At 35.4% G+C, this 25,918-nt stretch overlaps 1 protein-coding gene across 2 annotated transcripts; it reads right to left on the reverse strand.

Annotated features, from left to right (window-relative positions):
• Positions 1-20,023: 20,023 nt before the first annotated feature.
• Positions 20,024-23,619, reverse strand: EMC10_1 (ER membrane protein complex subunit 10; the record flags this gene model as incomplete). 2 transcript variants are annotated; one of them, XM_035729476.2, is made up of 7 exons in its annotated part: positions 20,024-20,125; positions 22,863-22,959; positions 22,990-23,174; positions 23,206-23,286; positions 23,317-23,426; positions 23,459-23,504; positions 23,539-23,619. In XM_035729476.2, coding segments are annotated over 7 exons (702 nt in total), but the record flags the coding sequence as incomplete, so codon positions are not given. The 2 variants fall into 2 exon arrangements, with proteins under 2 accessions (XP_035586577.1, XP_051069924.1); XM_051213904.1 differs by lacking the exon at positions 20,024-20,125 and having other exon boundaries at positions 23,317-23,619.
• Positions 23,620-25,918: the final 2,299 nt, after the last annotated feature.

Raw genomic sequence — 25,918 nt, forward strand, 5'->3', positions numbered from 1 at the left:
TTGCTACGGCAAATCTGTATAATTTTCAAATTGGGTTTCTTTTTGTTGTTTTCGTTGTCGTTGTTGCTTTCGTGATAGTTTTTCTCGAATTTTTTTAACACAGTAATAAAAGGGAAAACTAAACAAAGTATAATATAAATGCTTTACGAATATTTTTGTTTTTGATTGAGATCATGAACCGATTGAGGTTAGACCACCATTGAAAACCTGGAAGCACTGGACGGCCGTTTCGTCCCATTGCGGGACTCCTCAGCACTGTGCATCCATGATTCAATGGAAACCGCCAAAAAATTTTAGGAATCAAACGGATTATTATTATTATTATTATTATTATTATTACAAGGACTTGATAAAACATTATTATAAAAGTATTGGTCTTGAACAAAAACCAATTCGGCAATATAAAGTGAATCGTAGATGAAATGAGAAGAACAAAACACGATAATTTGGAAAATCAAAAAAAAAAAATAATTGATTTATGTTTTTGATTGAGATAATGAACTTATTGATGTTAGATTACTATTAAAAACCCTGGAAGCATTGGATGGTTGTTTCGTTCTATTGTGGGATTCCTCAGTAGTACGCATCCATGATTCCAGTCCAGGGCCTTCGGTCTCATGCGCGAACTCTTAAACTCTAGACAATTGAATCGGCATCCAACGGTGTTCAAGTCTAACGTCAACCAATCCACGGACTTGCGCGACCATCGTCAATTTTACTGACGAAGATACCTGTATTTACGTGACACGGGTTAGTTTACTTTTCTCTTCCTATAGGTTTCAGTTGAGGGTTATCGAATTCTAAAATTTACATCATGGACCGATGTTTGTTAGACAATCATTGGAAACACAAAAATGCTGGACAAGCGTTCTGTCAACGTTTTAGACTACCCAGAAATTTGAAACCATATAACTACTAGGGATCGAACTCAAGAATTTTAGGTCACCCTAGGTGCTCTTAATCTTCAGAGCATTAGTTTACTAGCCAATAGTTTATGTGTTTAATTTCAGTCAATTCATGTCATTACTCAAGAGTCTTTGAATGTCCTTGATAGGTAAGTAGCTAGCTGCCTTCTGAATTGTTATAAGACTTTCTCTGTGATGTAAAAGCCTTTTACAAATACATAGAATTTAATGATACGCTAACTTTGAAAGCATCTAACATCTAAATATTGTACACATAATATCTCAGGAATTAGAGTGTGGATCACATTTTAACTTGATTGACCGAATTCAATCATCATTGAGGACTATACAAGTATTTGTCTACTATATAAATCATTTCAAATTATTATACTATTTGTTATTATGAGTGTAGATGCATCAAGACATGTGAAATGTCAAACAAAGAGGTTTTTGGTCGGTTAGTTTGTATTTAAAAGATGATTTGAATAAATCATACTTGTAAATTCATAGTTGTTTTGGATGCATTTTTTTAACTGTGCCAAAAACATATAGATAATTGGGAAGCTTCTATTTTATTCTTAGACGATATCGTCAGATCAACTCTAAAGTATAACTCATTTTGTCGTTGATAAATAAAAAATGAACGATTTTCAACCAAAATAATCTAATTCAAAGAACATAACAATCTATTATATTATATCTAGAACTTAATTTCTTATTATACCATGTACAACTTGAGCACTCGAACACTAGAACCCTCCCAAGTTGGAACTGAAAAGACAGAAGACAAGTGAAAGGAATGCTTTACCCAAACAGTATCAATTATGGTACAAAACTGTCAGGTATTTATACTTTTCAGTAAAAACAAAATCATCATTATAGTTATCCAATCTGCCTACAATCTGTTATTAGGGAGAGAGTATAGGTTATGGGCGACCTTTGGGCGCCGACAAAGTGACTCTGAGAGTGTCTACCTACTTACTAGGACTAAATAAGGGTTATAAAGCAGTTTGAAGAATAAGGATTATGATTTACAGTTGATTGTTAGGGTTAGGAATTAGATATAGGGTTTTCATCACGAACTAATATCACCTATAATGCCAAGACTCTATTTGGCTAAATGAGTGAATAAATTTCGTGCCAAAAACCTAAGACCTCTTATTGAAAATCTGATTGATTCGTTCATAAATTATAGTCTCACCGTTATCACCATTTGTCCAATAGGAAACCTACACTTTGAGATTTTGGAATGTTCTTCCAAATGATGATTGGATAGAATATCTTCAGCTGTTTCTGAACTTCTTAAAGTTTCTTTGAGTTCACCTGTGGGCTATCCATATATCACTGTCATTTTAAAATATAATGATAGAATTGCTCTATAGTTGAATAGTGCTTCAGTTTTATTCTCTAATGAGATTTTTTTTCTATTTAAAGAAAAATAAATATGACATTAGAAATATGAAAACTGTCTTATGTCTTATGATCCGACGGTATGTTTAACTACTATAATGAAACATTGAAATTTATCATTTCACAATTCAAGTAAGAAAATAATTAAATTGCCCAAAAATTGCGTGTTAATTATTCACCCAGAAAATTTCTCACCGTTTTTAATTTAATTTTTATTCATAATTTCAATGGATTACATAATAATATTCTAAGTTAGTATCAGAAGGGGTTTTGTGGAGATTGTAGTAATTTCAACAGTTGAGATCATGAGTCAATTGAAGCTAGACCACTACCATGGAAAACCCGGAAGCACTGGACGGCCGTTTTGTCCTATTGTGGGACTGACAGTTCCTGGGTTCGAATCCCGCAAGGCGGGGTCGTGGATGAGGAGTCCCACAATGGGATGAAACAGTCGGCCAGTACTTCCAGGTTTTCAATAGTGGTCTAAAATCAATCAGTTCATGATCTTAATCAAAAACTTAATAATCTCCACAATCGTATACTGATAAAAACTTAAGCTTGTTTACTGAAACAATGGAACGAACTGTGGATTGATTTAATTAGTACTAAATCAGATCATTTATTTACATATGTACTTATTAGACTTTTTCAAAGATATCTTTATTATTGATAAAGTGTATGTAAAATGTATCATTTTCAAGTAATAAACAATACCTGTCAACACTTCACTCTGAGGTAATTTATTCCTTTATGTATATTAAAAGGCGCATTCATGATAAAGTTTGATGTAGTAAATAAGCCGAAACTGCTGTCCAGTGCATCCAAGTTTTCCATGGTAATAGTCTAGCCTCAATTGACTTATGAATTCAACGATATGAAATTAATAAAATCTCCACAAAACCCCTTTTGATAATAATATACATTTGTCAATATGTGATATAATATAGTTATCGAATAATATTGTTATGGTGATGTTTTAATTTCAGCATGATGACTCCACAGTTCATTTGTAGTGGCTTTGCTTCGTTAATCGATTACCCTTGTTACCGTTATGATATAAACCTCAACGGTGTTTGAAATCAGAAGGCAAAGAGAAGCAAGAACTACAGCTTATTAGTGGATAGCACAGACTACAAAGCTATAAGCACATCGAGCGTATTTGAAGTGGAGAGGCGAATGTGTATATGTGAACAATTTATAGTCAAATCGAATAAGAGCTCAGCAAGGCAAGGCAAGGACTATTAATAGGATTTTAGTACATATGTATATGAGGAAGAGGATGAATGATCGAGTGATATTTAAGCAGCCAGCATTTAAGCTAAAGTCTGTTATGTGCTCTAGTGATCGTTGCGGTACAAAGAAACATGCGAATTGTTATTGTTCAAATAATATTGTTTGTGAAGTAAGTTAATAATATGACTTAGCCAAAACTGACCATAGTCGAAATTGGTTGTAGAATAGTTGCTATACATCACCTCGTACCAATATGATAAGCAAACTATTTCAAATCTGATTAAGATGGTTTAATGATTTAATCTTATTTTGTTTTGTATGTACATACTACCAAGGTGTCTCAAACTATGTAGAAGATGTACAGTACTCCACAGTTCTGAATAACTTTCCAGATGATAATCTGTAATGTAAACTATTATTTCTAAATAAATTAATCTACTCAAATTATGTAACTAATATTTTCCTTTCATTGAATATAAAGTATCCTAGAACAAATTCTAAATCTTCATGAGATCAATTTCAATATCAAAACTCAGTGGGTTTCTTAGTTTTCCTGTCAAGCTTGCCATAGCGAATACCAGAATCAAAACTTACGTAACATTAACTACAAAATTCAAAAGATTAGCCGAGTAAAATGAATAATGTTCAAGTGAAATCTAAAAATAAAAAAACGGGTAGAAAATTGAAGGGATGAGAAAAGGTGTTAAATAGCTAAGTGTTTTGGGAGAAAGAACAAACCAGATCCCAACGGAGGAAGAAATTAGGAAGAAGCGCTGGAAGTGGATAGGACACACATTGAGGAAAGTACCCAATTGCGTTACAAGACAAGCCCTCACATGGAATTCTCAAGGCCAAAGGAAAAAAGGAAGACCAAAGAACACATTACGCCGAGAAATGGAGATAGACATGAGAAAAATGAATAAGAATTGGATGAAGTTAGAAAAGAAGGCGGAGGACAGAGTGGGTTGGAGAATGCTGGTCGGCGGCCTATGTTCCATTAGGAGTAACAGGAATAAGTAAGTAAGTAAGCTAAGTGTTTTGATAGTGGAAGTAAGCAAGGAAATGTAGAATTGACAATAATCAATTTTTGAATAAACACATTCGGTTTAAGAATTTAAATAACTTTAGTTACAGCAAAATGCAAATTCATTTGAAGTCACTTGTCAGAATTGATTGGTCATTGGGTGGTGATTACTGTCATGTGTGTCATGTCCTTATTTAGTGCAGGTCGAATGTTGTCGACCATGTTGCAATGTGGCCTGGGAGCACCAATTCCCTCAAGATTACAGACACACCTTGCTGACGAGTGCCAAGTAGCACGAAACTCGGGTCCAGGGTTTCCTGTCGACTACTTCCAACCACCATCTGAAGTCACTTGTTTATAGATTATTCTGAAAGACATTAAAATGTCAACAAGATGTCCATTATCAGGCAAATGATTTGCAACCATATTGTTGAAAGCAAGTTGAAGACTTAGTTTTAATTACTATGATATAAGCTCGGAGCATTAACTCTTCATACTATCTCTCTAATTTATGTACATACAGACTGGTAAACCAATTTGGAGGTGATATGTGGCAGATATATGTCCACTAATGACTATCTTATTGAATAATTTATCGAGGTACGTTACGTCGGTCAAATAGATAGAAGAGTTTATCTTAATTTTTTCTAATATGTTCTAACAAGCCTTCGTTCAAGAGGATCAAGTACATTAAGTGGCATAGTTTTTTTTGACATCTACCAAACACAAGACACCATGAAACAATCTATCTCTAGCCTTGCAAAATTTATTGCCATAAAACCTTCGATGCTTGTTTTAATTATCTAAAACAAGGGAACAATTATCCATTTCACTTCAGTCTGGTAACATAATTTCCATTTAATTACATCATTTTTTCAACTCTTTGGCTCATTTGATCATTTTTTAAAGTCATTTTATTTTTTTGTCCACCATTCGTTAAAACTAATTTATGTTTAGTTACCTGTTTCATTCGTCTTATTTCTAAATGTCATTAGGGTTTGTACATTGCATAACTACTATTCAGAATTTTCTTCAGGATATTCTCTGGATCTTTGCCACACTATGCTAATATGTGTTTGTATTATCTTGGGACTGAATTACTGTCTCACATAAAGAGTTGTGGACACTGTCGAATTTTGTTGAGGTCACGACTCAGTTTGAATTAAAGCATCACTGAATTCCTGAAAGCAGTAGACAGTTGTTTCATTCTAGAATGGGACTTATCAGTATTGGAAATCCACGACTCCGTTACCAGAGACTAAACTCAGAACTTTAGGTATCGCGCGCAAACGTTTACTCCCTAGACCACTGAGCCAAGATCTAGTAGTGTACATTCTAGAATTTAAGTGTCCACTCATGAGCTCGAAGGTTCATGCTTCAGTCCATAGGGTTGGGATCGTGAATGCACACTATTCAGGAGTTCCATCTTTGGACGAAACTGCTTTACAGCAATTCCAAGTTCTCAATAATTCTCTAAATTGTATCGCGTAAATAACATAATCAGTTCAAACATTATTCTCATATACAGTGATTATGAATAATATTTGGTTTAGATAAATGTATTTCACAACATATGTCCACAAAGTGAAATAATTCAATCTTCCTATCGTTTTAGTAGCCCTTTGATAAATATTCTGACTGAACGTTTGAATTGGTTGTCTAAGCTTTTCTAATAAGCTCAGACTAAATCTACACGATAACTTGAACTCGACAGAAAAGGCGCGAAATATGCAAAGAACGCTTTAATCCAAGGTTAGTTTATGTACATATGACCTTGGGCTTCTGCAAAGTTCTGGAACTATATTGAACATAACATCGGGATAGGTAATCATCCAATCAGAAATATGACACGTGACGTTTTACTCTCTAGGTGTTTCTGAAAAACTTCTACTGAATGCTAATTGGATAAAATGTTTTCCAGCGTTTTCAGGCCCCATCTGGGCTTTTTTGAGGAATATTCTGGATCTCTTCAACACATTTCTTTTTACATTGGATCAAATTTGAGTTACCTTTGTTAAATATTGTCTCATTTAAGATAAAGGAATAAACATGACACCTGCTTGTGTGTTGAATAAACTCTAAATGCGATTATTATGAAGATATATTTTCTGAACTAATATTCTGGATGCTACTGAACAAGTTAATAGGCCGGTGACACTTCTATCAAACAAACTAACTAGTTTTTGACATTTTAACAGGTTGAGACAAATTCATACGTCACAGAATTGTCAAGAATGATTTTTTTCACTCATTGAGTTCTTAGAAACTGATAGCGATCGAATAGATAATCAAATGTAATATCATTCAAAAAACGTTGTCGATTCCAATAAATACTCATGACATATCAGGAAGTGTTACTGTATAGCAGTTGTTTAAGTATCTTCACTCTTCATCAAAGATAATCGTGATCTGCAATTAAGGGTGGGTGAACACATACCTAAATGGCTACAGAAACAAATGAATTACAATGATCAAGTAAGATCACAGGATAGACATCATCCTTCATTGAGAAACATTTGATTGAGACTAGTCATAAGGTTGACATCAAGTCAGCATTTGTAATGTTGTACAAAAACTTTCAAGAGCGCATACTAAGGTTTATTGAAGCCTTGGCTATACGGAAACTGAAACCCTTTTTATGTGTTCAAAATACTGATTTATCATCCAAAGTGGTTATCACATTATTTTTGTGTACTTTATTATTATGTAATAAATAATATAAATATTAATTTATTCTGTCTTTAATCAATAATGGAAGTGGATAGGACATACACTACGGAAATTACCAAACTGCATCATGAGACAAGCACTAATTTGGAATCCTGTAGGGAAGCGGAAAAGAGAAAGGCCAAATAATACATTACGTCAGGAAATAGAAGCAGATATGAAAAGGATAAATAACAAGTGAAAAGAACTGGAGGGGATTGCTCAGAACAGGCTTGGATGGAGAGTGTTGGTGGTCGGCCTATGCTCCTCCACGAGGAGTAACAGACAGAAGTAAGTTAGTGAATAAATTATTAGATAAACTGAAGTACAAAATATTATTGTTTGACTTATTACTGTTCACTACTAAACGGATTCGATTCTTGCTAAGATCGAAAATTGTATAGAACTTCCTGAAAATTATGTCACTAATGATCCAAACCGATTCACCTGGTAGATTTGCTTCAAAAAAACTGGTCTCACAATCGCTTGATCACCAGTTTCATATCTGAAGAGAATGACCCGAGAACATTGTGATAATAATAATTTTTAATTCATACAACAGATATGACTGCTTACAAAGGCGTATTATGAAAAGTATTTTATTTGCAGAGGCTATTAGTCACTAGTTAACATCAATTGAAGTACAGTTGAAAACTAAGAAGCACTGGATAGTAGTGCCCATTCAAGGCAAAAACTGTGGTCATATCCATATCCTTCAGTTCCCATTTGAATATCAGATAACTGACCTGGCATCCAAATGTCCAATCAGTTCGTCATATCTTACAACCATAACCCACTGGGACTGATAATACTTATCTAACCATCAACATATTTTAATTACACATTTCACAACTTTTCTCTAGAGTATCGGGAACTCATCTCAAATGTTTATTTTACCAGGAAAATATATCATCGAGATCACGAAACTACGTAAGTAGGGGAACCGGTGGAAAGAAGTAAGTACTGATTATGGGCTTCGTATCATTACGGGGCTCCTCAGCAGTGCAAATCCACGATCCTAATAGGACTAAACACAGAAACGTTGTCTTGCAGCAAGTGCTTAATATTTGGACCACCAACCCAGTCTTCAGTGATTCACATATATACTGTTATGCAACCATCCCTAGTCATCTTAAGCGGGTAAGTGCATAACACCATACTCCACTGTTTAGAACATCCCGAAAGATTTGTGAGTGCGCACTGCCGAGGAGTTTCGTTCTCGGGCAAAGCTGTTGTTTAGTACTTCCTGCTTTTCAACGATTTTCTAACATAGTTTGATTTATAATTCCAATAATATTCAACGGTTTTCACAATTCACCCTAGTGAAAACAATAATTGTCAAAGCTCAAAGTGTTATTCTATTATTACTCCAATAAATATTGTTATTTCTAAACATTCACTATCATTTCACTACTCAGCACTGAAAGATGATGCAGGAATCATATATTAATGTTTAGAAGTTATAAAACTTATTGTTCATGTATCTTGAAATTTAGGGATATGCATCCAAATTTAATGAATATAGTGAATACATGTCAGAAAACATTTAAATTTCATAGATAACTGAATTACGTCCATGTTCAAGTGTGGGTTTACTGAGTAGTATGCATCCTCATATCCTTCCAGAATTAAATTACTTACTTACTTATGCCTGTTGCTCCTCATGAAGGAGCATGGGCCGTTCACCAGCATTCTCCATCCAACCCTGTCCTAGGCAATCCTTTCCAGCTCTTTCCAGTTGCTATTCATCCTTTTCATATCTACTTCTATTTCCTGACGTAATGTATTATTTGGCATTCCTCTTTTCCGCTTCCCTTCAGGATTCCAAGTTAGGGCTTACCTCGTGATGCAGTTTGATGATTTGCGCAATGTATGTCCTATCCATTTCCATCGTCTTTTCCTAATTTCTTCTTCAGCTAGCTGGAAGCTGGTTTGTTCTCTCCCACAGAAGGCTGTTGCTGATGGATGAATAAAATTATTATGGAAACCAAGTTAACCTCAGTAATATGAATAGTCTTTATTTGTCAATGTTGAACGTCCGTTAATTCTTGATAATTCATAAATTATACCGCATACTATTAGCCATCCATTCTTGTCAACTAAACAATAGACCACTAGATGAAATATAGAAATTGATTAGATAAACCGTTCATTACAAATATACCTTAAATCTTAAAGATAATAACTGAACTAACTAATTCACTGACTCACTGATTTGCGAAATATCTAAAGAATTACTTCGAAAATTCTGTATTAAATTACCATTGTAAAATTAAAATTATCATTTAGGAATTTTACTAGTTGAGATCATGAGTCAATTGAAGCTAGACCACCACCATGGAAAACCTGGAAGTAATTTACGGCCGTTTCATCCTATTGTGGAACTCGTCATCAGTGCGCATCCACGATCCTGCCTAGCGAGATTGCAGCCCAGGACCTATCGGTCTCGCACGCGAACGCGAGGATTTTATGTATATTTAAACCACCCTCTTCACTTATACATTCCCACTCACTCAGTTCTCTTAAATTATGTTGCATTCATCAAATCTTGTTTAATTATTATGTAACCCGTCTTACCAGTTACATAATTTCAAGAATCTTGTGCAAACCCTTCATTACCTCTATAATTATCAGACAATTGATCTTATCTGTCTCTCAAACTCACTCAATTATTATATCACTCACCCTTCAGTGTTTTTTGATTCCGACACCAAATGACCTCCGACCTGTTCTTGGACACACACATATATATGGTTATTATTGATAACCTTTATCATTCTAATTCTTTGCATTCATTTATGTCAATTGTTTCACACTATATCTTATCTCGATGTAAAATTTCAATGCATATTTGGTTGCAATCAGCTAATGAGAAATCACGATCTATAATGAATTCACATTATTCTTAATCCAGGTTCGTTCTTTACTTATTTAATTCCTCTAAATGACTGATTTCACAAATTGTGGAATTCTAATACAGCACCAAGAAATACATCTCAAATCCAATTACTAATTATTTATCAACATCAATAAAAGGCATAAGGCCTTACTCGTTAACCATGATATAAGAAAAAGTACATCAAAGATCAACTAATCATTTGCTTTATATTTCTTTGTAAATAAAATCACATTTATATTCAGTTTTAATAATCACTGACGCCTTTTAAAAATAGACATTGTGTTAAGAAATTAGGCACAGGAAAAACGTCAGACCCTTTCAAAGCTGCCCGCCGTTCCGTTTCAACGATCTTGAACGGCCTCACAAGAGGCGGTCATTCCGTATTTCAAATGTTGTGGGTTTGTTGGGTATCCGTTGGGTTGCACGAATACCAAGTGTTCTCATATTTAAGTGGTCTTTCGCTGCGGAAAAACCAAAAAATCATTGTGGAGACCATTAATTAAGCTCTCTATGTCTTGTAGTGCACACGTTGGATCGATTGTTACTTCATAACTTTCCAATCCCCCCATTTTAGGGAAAATTTTGCCCGATTTCGGTAAATTTTGGGGATAATTCTGGTCGAGGGCGTCCTGTTCTGTTTGCCCGGAAGCAAAACTTTTGCAAGTAGATGTAACCTGAATCGTGGATAAATTGGGACATACGGTGTCCTTGCTGTCATATTCTTCCGGGATACATAAGAAGACGAACTCTTCTAGGCAAGCTCGATCAATTACGAAATATAAACTGTATAGTTCATCATATTCTTAAACATTGCAGTCGATGGAGGATAGATAACACTTACATCTTCCATAATAAGAACAATTCCACCACCAAGACGAAGCAAACCGTATGTACAGATTCGAGGAAGCCTATTTTTGCTTACGAATCACCAATAAGTAGGTAAGACTGTGGTTTCTCTAACTCTTGTCTTCGTGAAGTATTCTTTACGATATAAAATATGGATCGGAATACAACAGGGTGTGGAGAGGTGACAGGAACTGTTTATTAAAAGATTTTTTTGTAATAGTATTTTTAACTTAACTATATATCCAACTTGTAAACTGATTTTTCTATATCAAATGTTGCTCTTCCTGTACCAGTAATAATGATGCATCAATAAACTTTTACCCAATTTTTATCTTCATCTTCTCCGTAGTATCATAGGAAGATATACTGATAATCTTAACGGGTAACTGTTTATGAGAATTAAAAACAACTAAGTGTTTGCTTTATAAGTACCTGTGTTGTTAGGAAAACTTGTAGTACTGCATGAGTTTAGACGCTTCGCTAGAATGTTGTGTTGTATAAATGAGTTTCTTCACTGTGATAGTGTATTCGGATGGATACTTGTGGTGGATAGAACTGTTTATGGCTTTATATCAACAAGTTATATAACATAAATAGTTTAACGCTTCATTGCTTCAACCTACATTTTATAAACAACTACCAACATCCATGTTCATCACCACCATAATTAGGGATCAAAGGTCTTAGAGCTCAGTTTTGCATAAAACTCTGATTGTGGTATATTTTTGGCTTGTTAATTGGTGAATTTCACTTGCCCGAGTTTGTATTGTTACAAATAACCTCATTAAACTGACTAAACATTCATCCAGGTTGTAAGCAACAAATACGTTAAACTACTAGTAAGCTAGAATAAAAGCCATGTAACAAGCACAAACATTACGAAAATTGACGTGTGACCGAAAAAATGCTGTTAATAGCTGATGAATAACGACATCCTAAAATCCTCGACAATATGTAACATATGCGCGAGAACTTATGGCTTAACGTTCTGACAGTGCCAAGACGTCATAAAACATCAGTTTATAACTGGCTCCTTAAAATTAGTTTTATTCATCAAGAAATTTTGTTTTTCTTGACTTTTTTTGTGATTATTTTCATAGATGTGTAAAAAGCAAGCCGATTGAAATTTATAAGTAATGTAAATAGTTACATTGATATCTATAATAACTCTAGTTCCAGTTTACTTGAATTACTGATTTCAGCAACCAAAGTTGTCTTAATTGACACTGGTTTGTAGTGTGGAGTCAAGTCGCGTTTGACTATGATCACCACTACAAGAAGATTGCGTACCAGAACAGGCTAAACCTCCGAATAAACCAGAAAGCAGAAGGCGATTGAAGGTTGTAGTAAGATATATTTGTTGGCAATCTCGTGATATCAAAATAATATCGAGATCGTGCAGAAAGAGTACAAGTGGAACTACTGAGCAAACGTAAGTTCGTGCAAGGTCACAAGCAAAGGGAGAGTGTCTGTCTTTAGTATAGTTAAACAAACAAGTACGGTAAAACAATCGCTGGTACAACTGGTTATAATAATAATTGTTTCAATTATACCAATCGCGTTCCCTTGATAAAAGTAGGTCACTACAAGTTATATGTAGGTGAAAAACATTTAACTGATGTATTTTATATAGAAATATATGGAAATATAAATCCCTACATGAAGATGAAGAACAGTAGGGTTATTCCGACTGATCTGACTTGATTTATTTTGATATAAAGCCTCAGCGAATGTTTACTTTAATGGAGTGTGATTATAATCACTCATCCCTAAATGGGGTATTGCATCACATCCATTTTTTTAAAGGTATATAATCCTTTCAGTAAAATGAATAAACACATAAATGACATTCTATTCAATAATTTAAACATTCATCTATACTATCTAGAATTTCGTGCTCAAACCATTCAAATAAGTTACATCACCGGTATAATATTCACTATCTATTCCACCCAATAATAATAATAATAATGCATCACCAACTCTGCCTTTGTCATTACTAGAAATTCAAGTTTAGTTAATAGGAGAATATAATTTGAACAAAATAACACACCTATTCAGTACACATGATGAATGGCATTACAGACTAAATGGTGAGTAACAGTATGTATGTTTTCTAGTAATCGATTTAATTAAATAATTTGAGAAGACAAACGAAAACTACTGATCGGGTTATCCATCAAATCACATGAAATTTGATCGACAGGATATAGTCATATTGCCGAGACTATAATTTATGAATGAATCAATCAGATTTACGATAATAGGTCCTGAATTTTGGAGCGAAATTAATTCATTCATTTGGTTAAATAGAGTCAGTTCTTGATGAAAATCTTATATCTAATTCCTAACCCTAACAATCAACTGTAAATACTAATCCTAATTCTTCACATTGGTTTATAACCCTCATATAGCCGTAGTATATAGGTGGACATTCTCAAGGTGCCTAACTTCAACATCATGAAATGAGAAGTCAAAATATGAACAGATATGGGATAATGTATTTCAAGTGGATCAGAAAAGTGAATAAGACAGAGACAACAATGCAGCGTTAAAAATAAGCCGGAACTAAGTTAACATCCAATAAAGTAACAAACGAATAAAAAAGTGTATATTTATCAAAAGTTCAACTGTATATTTATGAGTACGTAAAATAAGGCTGCAACAATTGTATAGAAACCAAAAACGGTATTTACTGACTAAACCTACCTTGATAAGTAACTAAAAAAATATTCCCAATAGACAAGATCTCAAAGGAACCATTTGATATATCAAGAATGTAATAAGATAAGATGGATTCAGCTATTCAATAGTTGTTCCTATAAGTTTAATGTAAATTATGCTTTGTTTAAATAGATTGATGGTTGAAATGTTGGTGGCATTTTTAAAAGTATTTCACAAATTAGAAGATAATTGCTTGATTTTAATATCGAATACAATTAGGTATAGTAAATAATTTAGTAGAAATTATATTTGTTTGGAGAAGCGCTGGAAGTGGATAGGACACACATTGAGGAAAGCACCCAATTGCGTCACAAGACTAGCCCTCACATGGAATCCACAAGGTCAAAGGAAAAGAGGAAGACGGAAGAAGACATTACGCCGGGAAATGGTGATAGACATGAGAAGAATAAACAAGAATTGGATGGAACTAGAAAAGAAGGCCCAGGACTGAGTGAGTTGGAGAATGCTGGTTGGCGGCTTATGCTCCATTAGGAGTAACAGGCCTTAGAAATAGAATAGAAAATATTTGTTTGAATAATTTAAATATATTGAAACATATTTTGAAACAATGGGATTACAAAGCTTGCAAAATAAGATCTTGTCCAACCACATTTGTAAACAATGTATTCACTCCGTTTGTTGTATTAGATGACATATCAAGTACGCCATTCCATTGTAAATTGGTTATTATGTTACTTGATTGAACTTCACCAAATGTTTAGTTCTTGGTTGTTATGGAACCAATCTGTAGCAGTAATTAAATCCCCCAAATCAATAGCTTTGTAAATCTTCGATATTTGATGCTGACCACATTAGTTTTAATGGACTCACCTAGCTGAAGGTACTCAGTCGTGCTTCCTCACCCGATCACGTGTGGGTACTCTGTGCTCAACTTATCCTACGATCGCTAGCCAGTTTAGATCGGTCACTTTTCGATAAATCGATAACCTATCAAATATATCTTCGAAGCTATTCACTTCTGACTTCACTGGGTTGACACGTTTTGATTATAGGTTTTACTGATTAAGGTGTTGTCAAACTCCACATACTTGTGAAATCTTTGAATCTATTTAATTGAAATAATATTGTATATTATTTACTCATATGAACATCAATAATACTTCAATAACCCGTAACATTTCAACTTAAAGTTGGAAACACTGAATGTAGTCCCGTTAGGTTGATGTGATGTTGAACTTATATGATCATTGTAAGTCTGGAACCAATGAATTTAGAAGCAATAAAATTATCATTTTCTAAATTATATTATTACAGTTCAAATTAATGTCCAATTAACTGAACTACTTATATGTGTATATATTAGTTAATTATCCCTTCTCAACTTAAATCAGAAGTATAAACTGATATTTATTCTCAGAAGAGGGGTTTTGTGGATATTTTAGTAATTTCAATTGTTGCCGGCCCACTGATCTAGTGGTCAAGTGCTTGCGAGAGAGACCAGTAGGTCCTGGGTTCGAACCCCGAGGGACGGGATCGTGGATGCGCAATACTGAGGAGTTCCATAATAGGACGAAACGGCCGTCCAATGCTTCCAGGTTTTCCATGGTGGTGGTCTAGCTTCAATTGACTCATGATCTCAACAATTGATATTTATTCATTCGTACATAAAATATTCCGTTGACAAAACATGATAAAACATTTCATGAATAACAAAATAATGTTGCATTTTCAAGGATGGTTTGAAAGCAAATACTATTATATCTTTACTGGGGCTAACTCACAGATCATCAATATGATGTAGTTTAGACATAAATTTCGGGAGTAATATAGATACGAAGTAATCCCAATCGTTGACTTTAGTGATACTGAACACTGTTTCTTTCGTAGTTACCTTACATAGATCGTTAAATCCAGTTCAACTATGTTTCAGATCCAACCAGTATAGGGTAAACAGTACATCATTTTATTTTCTCATTCGACTAGTTTAAGCCAAAATGGCTTATTATACTTCACTTGGTGTTATCTGACCACGAGTAATCAACCATGATATTTAAACAGAATTCCTCACACTATTATAATATCGATGCACCAATAGCGTCAATTAAATCTTCTCAACAGATCGAAATTGTACTATTTCTTGCACAATCTTCAGAAGCCATGAAACAAAAATGAACAACTGGAATATGTATTGAGCCATTTCCTAAAGATTTGTTATTCCTATTAACTTGATATTATATTCTCCTTAAATTAATGAATTGTCATTTATGATCAATCAGCACAATTTGTTGTTGTTCCACTCTACGTTGATATGAAATGTAAAGATACATACTTCCGTGAACTTGTATACAAGTTTAGACTATGCATGTGATTATTAAGTGTAATGACTAAATTCTATGGGTTATCTTGATCCCAGTTATGTGATTAGTTCTAAGTCTTTTTCTATGTACCTGCCCGTCTATCTTATTTCTCTAGTTTATTAATATTCGAAATACTTAAATTACTGAACATATTTCAGTAGGTTACACTTCCATTCAGATTATACTCGCCTAATATAATTCCAGATTGATTTCATCACATTATCACTGCTTGTAATTGTAGTACTTGTCATTATAATTAAAGTACGGTTATGAGGTCTAATTCTAGTGTTAAGCAAATACTATCATTACTGCAGTATGGTCTAGTGTCCATTCGTTCTCATTACACTTCAGTTCTGTACATTATTGATGTACACGTCAGTTAGCTTAATTATATAAATATGCATTCAGTAATACTGTTAAATTCTAATCTATTTCTCATCGAATTGTTATCAAGTTTAATTTAGTGATAATTATTGTTTGAGATCGCTTAAAGAATATTTTGGGGTCACTTTAAATCTAAATAACAATGCTCTAGGATGCAATAACTTGGGATAATTAATAAGTATAAGCTCCTGTCATTATTTTCTTACTTTTACGAACTTGAGGATATCAATTTTCTAGACGAAATTTAGTGGTTGTGAACAATGAATCAAACATTCTAGCAACTTAATCACTGAGAAATGAACAGTATTATGAAAGCAAACAAATTAGAGCTAGTTAAGTTACAAGAAATGAAGAGGGTTGGTTTCATGATAGAATCCAAGAGAAACATTTTACGATTGATATTTGTCGATATTCTCTACACTAGTCAGTGTACACTTTTTAGTAGCTTTACATTGCATGGACTGAACATTTTAATGAACTCTGTACAGTCATTAAGTTAAACAGACTACTTTAAGATGGTGGAGAAGATTTGTAGCTCAGGTGGATGATTTTGGTGGAGTTTCGTTCTCTGAGCTGGATGGTTTGGTCGTGGAGCTTTCATCATCACCAATCAGAAAAATCATGCACAAACATAAGAACAAAAATCAAAACAATGGGAAACACAACCAAAACAAAGAAGTAAACAACGACAAATTTAAGGTCAATAAGAACCAATCAACGTCGAGATGCACAGAACAAGCTTTGAGACACATATGGAGAAATTCAAACACTTCACTCCTATCTGAAGTTTGTGCTGATGATGTCGTTCAGAAGAACGATGAAAGCTCCCCGACCAAACCATCCAGCTCAGAGAACGAAACTCCACCAAAAGACTACTTTAACTTGTCTGTACTATAGCCTTTTTCACGTACAACTGAACATTTAATCTAATAACGTACTCGACGTATGTCTTGAATGTATACACTGCTTCCGCCTGTTTTAAATTCGATCTGCTGATTGGTTGTAACTGAAATAAATCATTTCACGAAGCCTCGTACCTGGCTTTACGACACCACGCTGTTAACAATGGTTGATTTAACAGCGGCTTTAACCTGGGAAGACGATCAAAATTAGTCGGGACCTTTCACCTTTGGATTCAAGTTAGATCGTCGATACGAAAACTCCCTTTGAATTAAATCCTCCTGGTACAATAATATCTGATAAAACCAGTCTCACTAAGGTGATGAGTGAAACTGAACTTGCTGCGGGCACTCCTGTTGCGTAACATGATGTCGACAATGTTTCAAAATGGCACTTGGTAGACTAGATGATTTCCCGTGAAACATGAAATTAAATCCTCACTGAGCTCTTGAAAACCCATGTCTACAGACTAGGCAGGAAGAAAATCGTCCACAGATTTTTAAAGTAAGTATACTTCTCAGTTTTTTGTTTATCTATGTATATGTATCCTTAATTATGAGATGTTGTGGCTATTAATAGCGTATCCGTGCTAGTAACTAGAACGAGCACAATTATTGGGGTAGCTATCCATAACTCTTCCTATTTGTCAAGTGATGAATACCAGACGAGCATAAATGGACAACTTGTGGGTTGGACACTATCATGTTATGCTGACTTTCGTTGCTTTAGGCTTATTACGGTTCCAACAGCTCCGATCAGAATTAATATGTACATATCTAATGTCCGATTTAGGCTGTTGCTGGATGATCCACAAAAAGTTGTGGATGTGTGACCGAGTACCTCGTGAGTGTTCCTTTCATAATTCTCCTCAAACACTGCAAGTGACTTGGTCAACTTACACCTGTGTCAGATCCATTCTTTATAATTAGCTGACATGCTAAGAAATTATTGCTGAGTACATTACCTCCACAACTGATTTTGGGTGTTTTATTAGTGACTATAAACAGATAAATATCACTATGTCCCCAAAGCGTTCACCTTATTTTCACTCATCTTCGCAAGCGCCCGTGTCAGAAAATACGTTACAACTACTTTGACTGACTTTAAAAGCACCAAAAGTGTCTTTATGAATCAACTTTTACAAAAACGACGGAGCAGAAAGGGGATGTAACCAAACAAGTTTAGACAAATTGGAGAATAAAATGATACAGTTAAAGCAAGATACAGTGGAGGGACCATAATTTATGGACGAACCAATCAGGTCTTGGATTTTGGCGCGAAATTCGTTCATCCGTTTGCCTAAATAGCATTTTGGCATTATAGCTTATGTCAGCTTATGATGAAAAACCCCATTTACTTATTTGAACACATAAATATTGGTACAAGGCGGCACCAGATATATATGCGCCACACAAAACAATGAGAATGGGAAGATAAAAAGAATTTAGGGTGCGTATAAGAAAAAAAGAGAGAACAATAAGGACTACAGGTTAGTGTATGGAAATGAAATAACAATAATAATAGTGGGGGAAACGGGAAGGTACAACCAGAAGAATTATTTCAGTTAGGGGAGTTACAAACACTTTTTACGAAGAAAGTAAAAGAAGGTTACAGCACGATAGCCACTGGATTCTATTCTGAGCCATATCTGATAACGTTCCTAGCCAATGTGTTGCACCATCTCTCGGACCCCAGCCAGGGAGTCATGAACGACCAACAGAAGCCACTCCTTTGCAGCTTTCTTTCATACTACGACACCATGTCATACACTGACCACCTCTTCGATTTTTCCAACCAGTCCCAGAGTCGCCAAATAATGCACGACGTGGAATTCTATGGGACGACGTTCGTAGAACATGTCCAAGCCACCAAAGTCAATGTTTCAGGATGGTGACACCAATTGCATTATCATCTCTGTGCCCGAACACACGATGCCGAACTTCTGCATTACTAACATGGTGTTGCCACTGGATGTCAGCAATCCTTCGGAGACAACGATAATCGAACACGGAGTCGTCTGACATCCTCAACTCGGAGAGGCCAGGTTTCACAAGCATAGAGCAAAACTGCTCTCACCGACGCGTCGTAGATCCGGCCTTTTACAGCCAGACTAACATCACGAAGGTGCCAAAGGTGGCGCAGATTGGCATAAGCCGCTCTGGCTTTCACTATATGTGAATCGATCTCATCATCTCATCTCAAGAAAAACCCCAAATCTAACGTACAAGTGTAAATCCTAGTAAGTAGGTGGATATTTTAAAGGTCACTTAATTATCGTTTTAAGGTTGTCCATAAATCAGCCTCACCAATATTATATGTAAAAGACGTTGAATCAATGTTAACTTAACACAATCAACTTGAACACCTGACTCTCGAACACACATTCCTATCTCTCTTTTGAAAAACGACAATTATTTATAAATATTAAGTCTGATAGAACGCAACATTGAATTATTTTGTTTTTTAGGATATCTACAAAAGTAATCGGCGATATAACCGGGCAAATTACAAGTATTTTATGTAAACATTCAAAAGAAATAAATTCCAAATTAGAATTCATTATCAACAAAATGAAAAATAACATATAAAATAAACATACAAGTATTGTTAAAACCAAATATAATTTACAAAATACTTAAACAGTATTATGGGTTGATATCTATTAAGTTTTCGTCTACTGTTGATTACCACCCCCAATATTTCCTCCAGCTGCATTAGGATCTTGCATACTGGAGAACAGGATGAATAAGAAAACTGCTGGAATAATGTAGGTCCACTGGAATCAATGAGAAAAATAGGAAGTATTGCAAATTAATTACTAATCAATCATTTAACTGGATGAAAAAAATGAAGCTTCATTTATCTTGATTCCATTATTAAATTTACAATTATTTTAAACTAAAAGTTCGATGGCATAACTGAGTGTAATCGTTATCAACGAGTAACTACTAACGTTTGAATAACATACAGATTACCGAGCTAATGGAGAAGGTCGTTCAGCCTGCAATTTTTTAACATTTATCTCATTTGAAGTGATCTGTGGATTTTTAGTCATCTTGATCCATACCTTTGATAGTCTGTAGAAAACGGGACACTGAAAAATTACTAATTGATCAGCTATAAGCAACGTAAAATCTGGAAAACATGTTTACCGGTTCAAATTGTGACACAATATCACAATGATGTGAAATTATCAAGATTATTAACAACAAGGGTTTAAACCCTTGTCACTAAATCTCTTCAATCAGTTCGGTTAAAGTTTGATTTATAATATGTTTCTAGACTTGAGTATATTCTGCCGGTTTGTAGAAATCTGCCACATTTAGAATTATACTACTGGTATTTCCTCAGTATTTTGCTAGATCCACTGAATTTCAATTATAAGTCCTAGAGTCTGTGTTGTGGTTGATTTTACTGTCTGATATAGACCTCGTGTAAATAAGCACAGATCGTCAAACAAGGTAAAAAATCAACTAGACGTAATAATCTTGGTGTCTACAGTCGATCTAATTCTTAGATCAATTAGTCGAGTCTAAACACTACAACAGCTGATTCATAGTCAGTGAAATGAAATTCAGACGAAAGGCCAGTGAATCTATATGTTTAAGATAATAAACTCAACGAACTCTTATTTTATAGTGAGGGGGCGTTTGGAGCAGATAGTGTTAACCAATAAAAGAATGATAAGATGAATTTCAATCATAATGCAGTTAGAGTGATAAAAAGTAAATTGTACGGAAAGTACTTGTAAATGAACTGAAGTCTGATAGCCCCGATTTAAAGAAACACCGACAGGAATGGCTGACTAAACGAGACATCACATACGATAACAAAAAAATAAAACTTCAACGGGTTTTAGGATAACCAAACTTTGGGAACTAATGATGCTGAAACCTGTGTAAACACGTCATTTGGATACAAAGCTTGTATACGGCTTTTGAACATATGTTTGTAGTCTTAGATTTAATTCTGTGAACCAGAGTGGTCATTGGACGTGTTATGTTCAGCCGATGTAGTCATGACTGAGACGTGTATTATACGTGAACTTGGAAAAACTATGAAGTTGTCGGGATAAAGCCATATGCTGCATGACAGAAGCAGATCAGCTAAGGGAGCTTATTATTAGTATCTGTCTTTATATGGTTAATTTAATTGTAAACACCATGAACCCTTAATTTGTGACGCCTTTGGTAGTGAGCACAGGCTTATTGGTTGAGCAACTGTAATTCGTGTTATTTTTTGTGGCTTGACTATCGAATTCATATAGAGTCAAACTAAAAAACATCCAAGCACTCATTGCAAGTTGAGATCTTGAAACTTTGTTGCAGGCCACTATAAACAATACCTACTATACAGGTGCAAAGCAGAGAAAGTTCAAGAGAGAAACAGTTACCTAGGACGTGTCAAAACGAAGTTTAAATAAGTTGAAATAAGTGAAAGACTAGAAACAAAGAAGTCATGTATGACAATGAATTAATTCCACCGAGAGTAACCTAGATAATGAAACATTTTTGAAACAATAAACAGTGAAGGTATTTACTACATCAAACCACATTTTCGACTATAATGCTATCTTAGTAACGAAAATCCTTTCGTGTTTAAAAAATGTGAACATTGGATTGGTTTTTGAACTGCTTTAATGTGTGGACGCAAGCACCACTAATCACAAAACAAACTTGGCTATCCACTTTCTTATTTCATAGTTTACAATGAGCATCTTAGGATATTCTCAGAAACTTTAGGGATCGGAACCGAATTGTTTACGTCTGAAGATCTAATTATTCTAATTGGCGGTGACCCACAAGGGTTTCTTGCTAACAAATATAGCACTGGCACTCTATATTGATGACTACATGGAGCTAGATCACTAGCACTAAAAATTTCAAAAATTAATATCCGCAATATGGTCTCTTCATTATTACTGGAATAAAATATCCATTTCAATAGAAGTTACATTTAATGAAAAAAAAACTATCTTTCAACTTTTGGTCAACATTTTAAACGTTTTTCATTATGAGACTTTAATTGATCTCTGGCCTAAACAACAAAATGCACAGCTGAGATCCAGTACAATCACTTACCATTGGAGTAGAAACGTTTCGGTCACTACAGTCAGGCTTACCGTTTACTATGATCATGGATTTGATATGCAGCACTTAACTTTGTCGGAGCTTACTTTCTAATTCACAGGATAGCAAAACTTTGACAAATTTATACACATGAACAAATGGTTGGACAGGTTGTCTAACCCAAGAATCGTGGAGAGTAGATAAAAAAGATCAGAATGACTCTAGTTACAGTGCACCTACAGATAAGATTCTGAACTAGATACGATGACAAGACAGTATGCAGAAACTATGTGTGACATTCTGTAGAAAAAGTAAAAAGTCTTAGTTCCTTTCGTCTGAAACAAATAACAACGAAAACCGTTAGAGGATCTAGTAACAGAGGATGTGCTAAAAACATCTCAGGAAATTCGAGTCCATAGGAAGTATAACCACCAAAATACTTACATATTTAGCAAAGAAAGAACGATTGTCACTTTGCTCAGCACGAGCCATTTCTTCGCGTTGCTTCTCGAGTTTCTCTAGATACTTTGCAGTTTCAGGACTAAAGAGTAAATATTGACATAATCAATACCTTGGTCCTAATTTTGGTTTTTGCAATGCTAAACTGATAGATAAATCTGGGAGGTTCATAAAACTCTCAGAAATGTCATATGAGCAATCGTACTTCGGAGTGCTCATATGTATTGCAATTGGGTCCCCGGCGTCATTAACGCTAACTGTGAGCTTTAGTCTCATCCTAGAAGCAATAATTTGGCACTTGAACATGCTAGATGAGAAATTCTGTTACCGAACGAATCGAAGCTTCGATATATTCTTCGTTTTTAGCAGGCATACGAACGCTATACATGTACCCGGCCCTTGCAGACTCCTTGAAAGTTTAGAAATAGAAAGTACATACCTGCAGCTGCTGTTTTTCATCAGTTGAAAAGACGTGACCGCCGGAAACTAAAGTTAGAACTCCAGATGATGATTTAATCGAAGTTCCATCCATTTGACTGAAAGCCCCATCTACTAAATATAAACTAAGGTACAGAACCTACTCTCCCTGAACCTATGTTCAAGCGTGTAACCAGAGATATCTAAAGCCTTTTGAATTTAAAACTAAGTTATTATATCGTACTGAAACTGGCGACAATAAAAACGAAAGTATGAGGATTAACATTGGGCACGACCTTGAGAAGATAAATCTCCCACGCAAATTCTATTCTTCAGTAAATAGTTCAAGTGGTTCTGGATAGAATGGAAGGCTTCGTTGAATGGGCTTTCGTATCTACAAGCAGTGGATCACCAAGGCCTCTGTGTATTAGCCTAGGTATATTAAAGGTAAAAAAATGTTGGTGTATCATAGTAAGATGTTGTCATTAGTCTGAAGATGCCACATGTGGTTCAAATAGTTCAAATGGTTGTGGACGGAATAGAAGAAGCTTTCGCCTAACAGGCTTCCGTGTCTAGTAGCAGGGGATCACCAAATCTTCCAGGCAGGAACCTAGGTATGTTAACAATAAAAGAGGAAAAGAAATTGGTAAATCATAGTGTGATGCTGTCCTTAGTCCTTAAGAATAGGTCAAGTTACCTATGGAAGGATTCCTCAAAATTGTTAAACTCGAGGTTGTGAACTTGGTTCACCTCCAAGCAAGAGCTTATGTATATGGCTACTCCACCCTCAATTCCTGTTTTTCTGTCGTTGCGGAACAAAGTCATCCCAGGTAATGCTAACTCTTGGTCCGAGAACTGAGAAGATATTCAGGTTTCAGATATTCCTATCAGACGGGCCTTATTAGCGTTACTAAGTTCACGTAATTCGTCCAGTTTGTTTGGTAGACTTGCGGCGTTCATATATAAGCAGTTTATGCTTTCAAATTGGAACGCGTGAGCTTCGTCCTGTTTTTCTGTATGAGCCTTATGTGAATGGACAGGTAGCCCACCTATATGAGGTTTGCCGTGGTGGTAGGCCCTGTCCTTTACACGTTTTTTTATCATTTAGACAGTCCACAAGTGGAATGGTCAGCTCCAACTTGCCTTTGTGCTTGGTCCTAGCTTCATATGGCCTATCCGGGTGCATGTGGATTCCAGGTGGCAATCGGCGTCTGTTGGCACGAAATGCTTCCAGAACTGCAGCCGTCATGTGGGAAGATGGGAAGGTTATCTTCATTAGACGGAGTCTAAGATCACCGTCCTTCTTGGCTAGTCTCGTCACATGCTGAGTCAGTATGTGTTTGAGCCTCAAGGACTGTTTTATGAATTTCCATTCCCTGATGTCAGAATTTGATTGAGTAGGGTCTGTATTTTCCGGTATACCTTGCACAATTATGTTTCTTCCGCGGAAGAACTTCTCGCGAGATTCTTTAGGGATGTTCTGTATGATATTGCGCTCAGAGTACGGTATGTCTGGCAATATTCTTACGTTACCACCGGATTTCAGCAAGTGACTTGCTAGCAAGACGTCCTCTACGTCGGTAGCATTCTTACGTGATACTCGGAGAAGCCTCGGGTGATTTAGATGCTTTATTATTTCAAGCGAATTGAGCGAAGCAAACAAATAAAGAGTCAGAATTTAAGGTTTCTTTGTTTTTTAATGCAGGCAGATGGCGAGAGAAATATCACTGTGCAAGGTATGCCAGAAAACTCGGGTCCTGATCATACAAACTTTGATATTGGGGAATGGAAATTCATCAAGCAGTCCTTGAATCCCAAAAACATGTTGGTGAAACCAGCTAAGAAGGAAGGGAATTCTACACATCATCTGATGAAGATAATGTAAATAATACTCTCTTGATAGGAATATCTGAAACGTGGACACGTCAAATTACGGACTAGGAGCTAGTGATACACGGGATGTCTTTATCCTGCAACAATACTAAAACAGGAATGGGGGTGGAGTGGCCTTATACCTACGATCTTGTTTGGTACACCTTAGAGTTTATCAATCTCGATGAATCCGTATAGTGCCCAGTAACATTGTCTAACACCTCGAGGTGTCTAGTTGGAGTCATCTACTGTAAGCCGATTGTTGACACCGAATGTGACAATCGCATGCTGGAAGGATTATCCCACTCTAATCGTTTCGGATACGCTCATAATCTGATTCCAGGAGACTTCACTCCTTCCAACGTCAACTTCGCTGAACACACGTATATTGGAAGTGACTATCCTACTGAATCTCCGTTCTTCAACCCCATGGATGATCTAGGATTATTCGAAAACCTGAAGTTAGCAACACGCCAGAGAATTAGTCAGACGCCGTCAGACTTAGATCGCACTTTTACAAACGAGGAATTCTTAATAGACAGCCTCTCAATCCTGGCTCCCCTGAGTAAAGGTGGTCGTGTCGTCATAGCCTTCAATTTTATCAGCAAAACTGAACTAAAACATCTAACCAACAACAGGCGTTGAAATTCCAAACGGTTGGATGTGTTAACTTCACAGGTCAATCTACAACAGGTGGACTGGGAAGCTCACCCTAAACTTGATGTGGACTCTCATTGGGACTTCTTACTGCA

This window comes from Schistosoma haematobium, chromosome 3 (assembly GCF_000699445.3).
Source record: "Schistosoma haematobium chromosome 3, whole genome shotgun sequence".
NCBI classification, from domain to species: domain Eukaryota; kingdom Metazoa; phylum Platyhelminthes; class Trematoda; order Strigeidida; family Schistosomatidae; genus Schistosoma; species Schistosoma haematobium.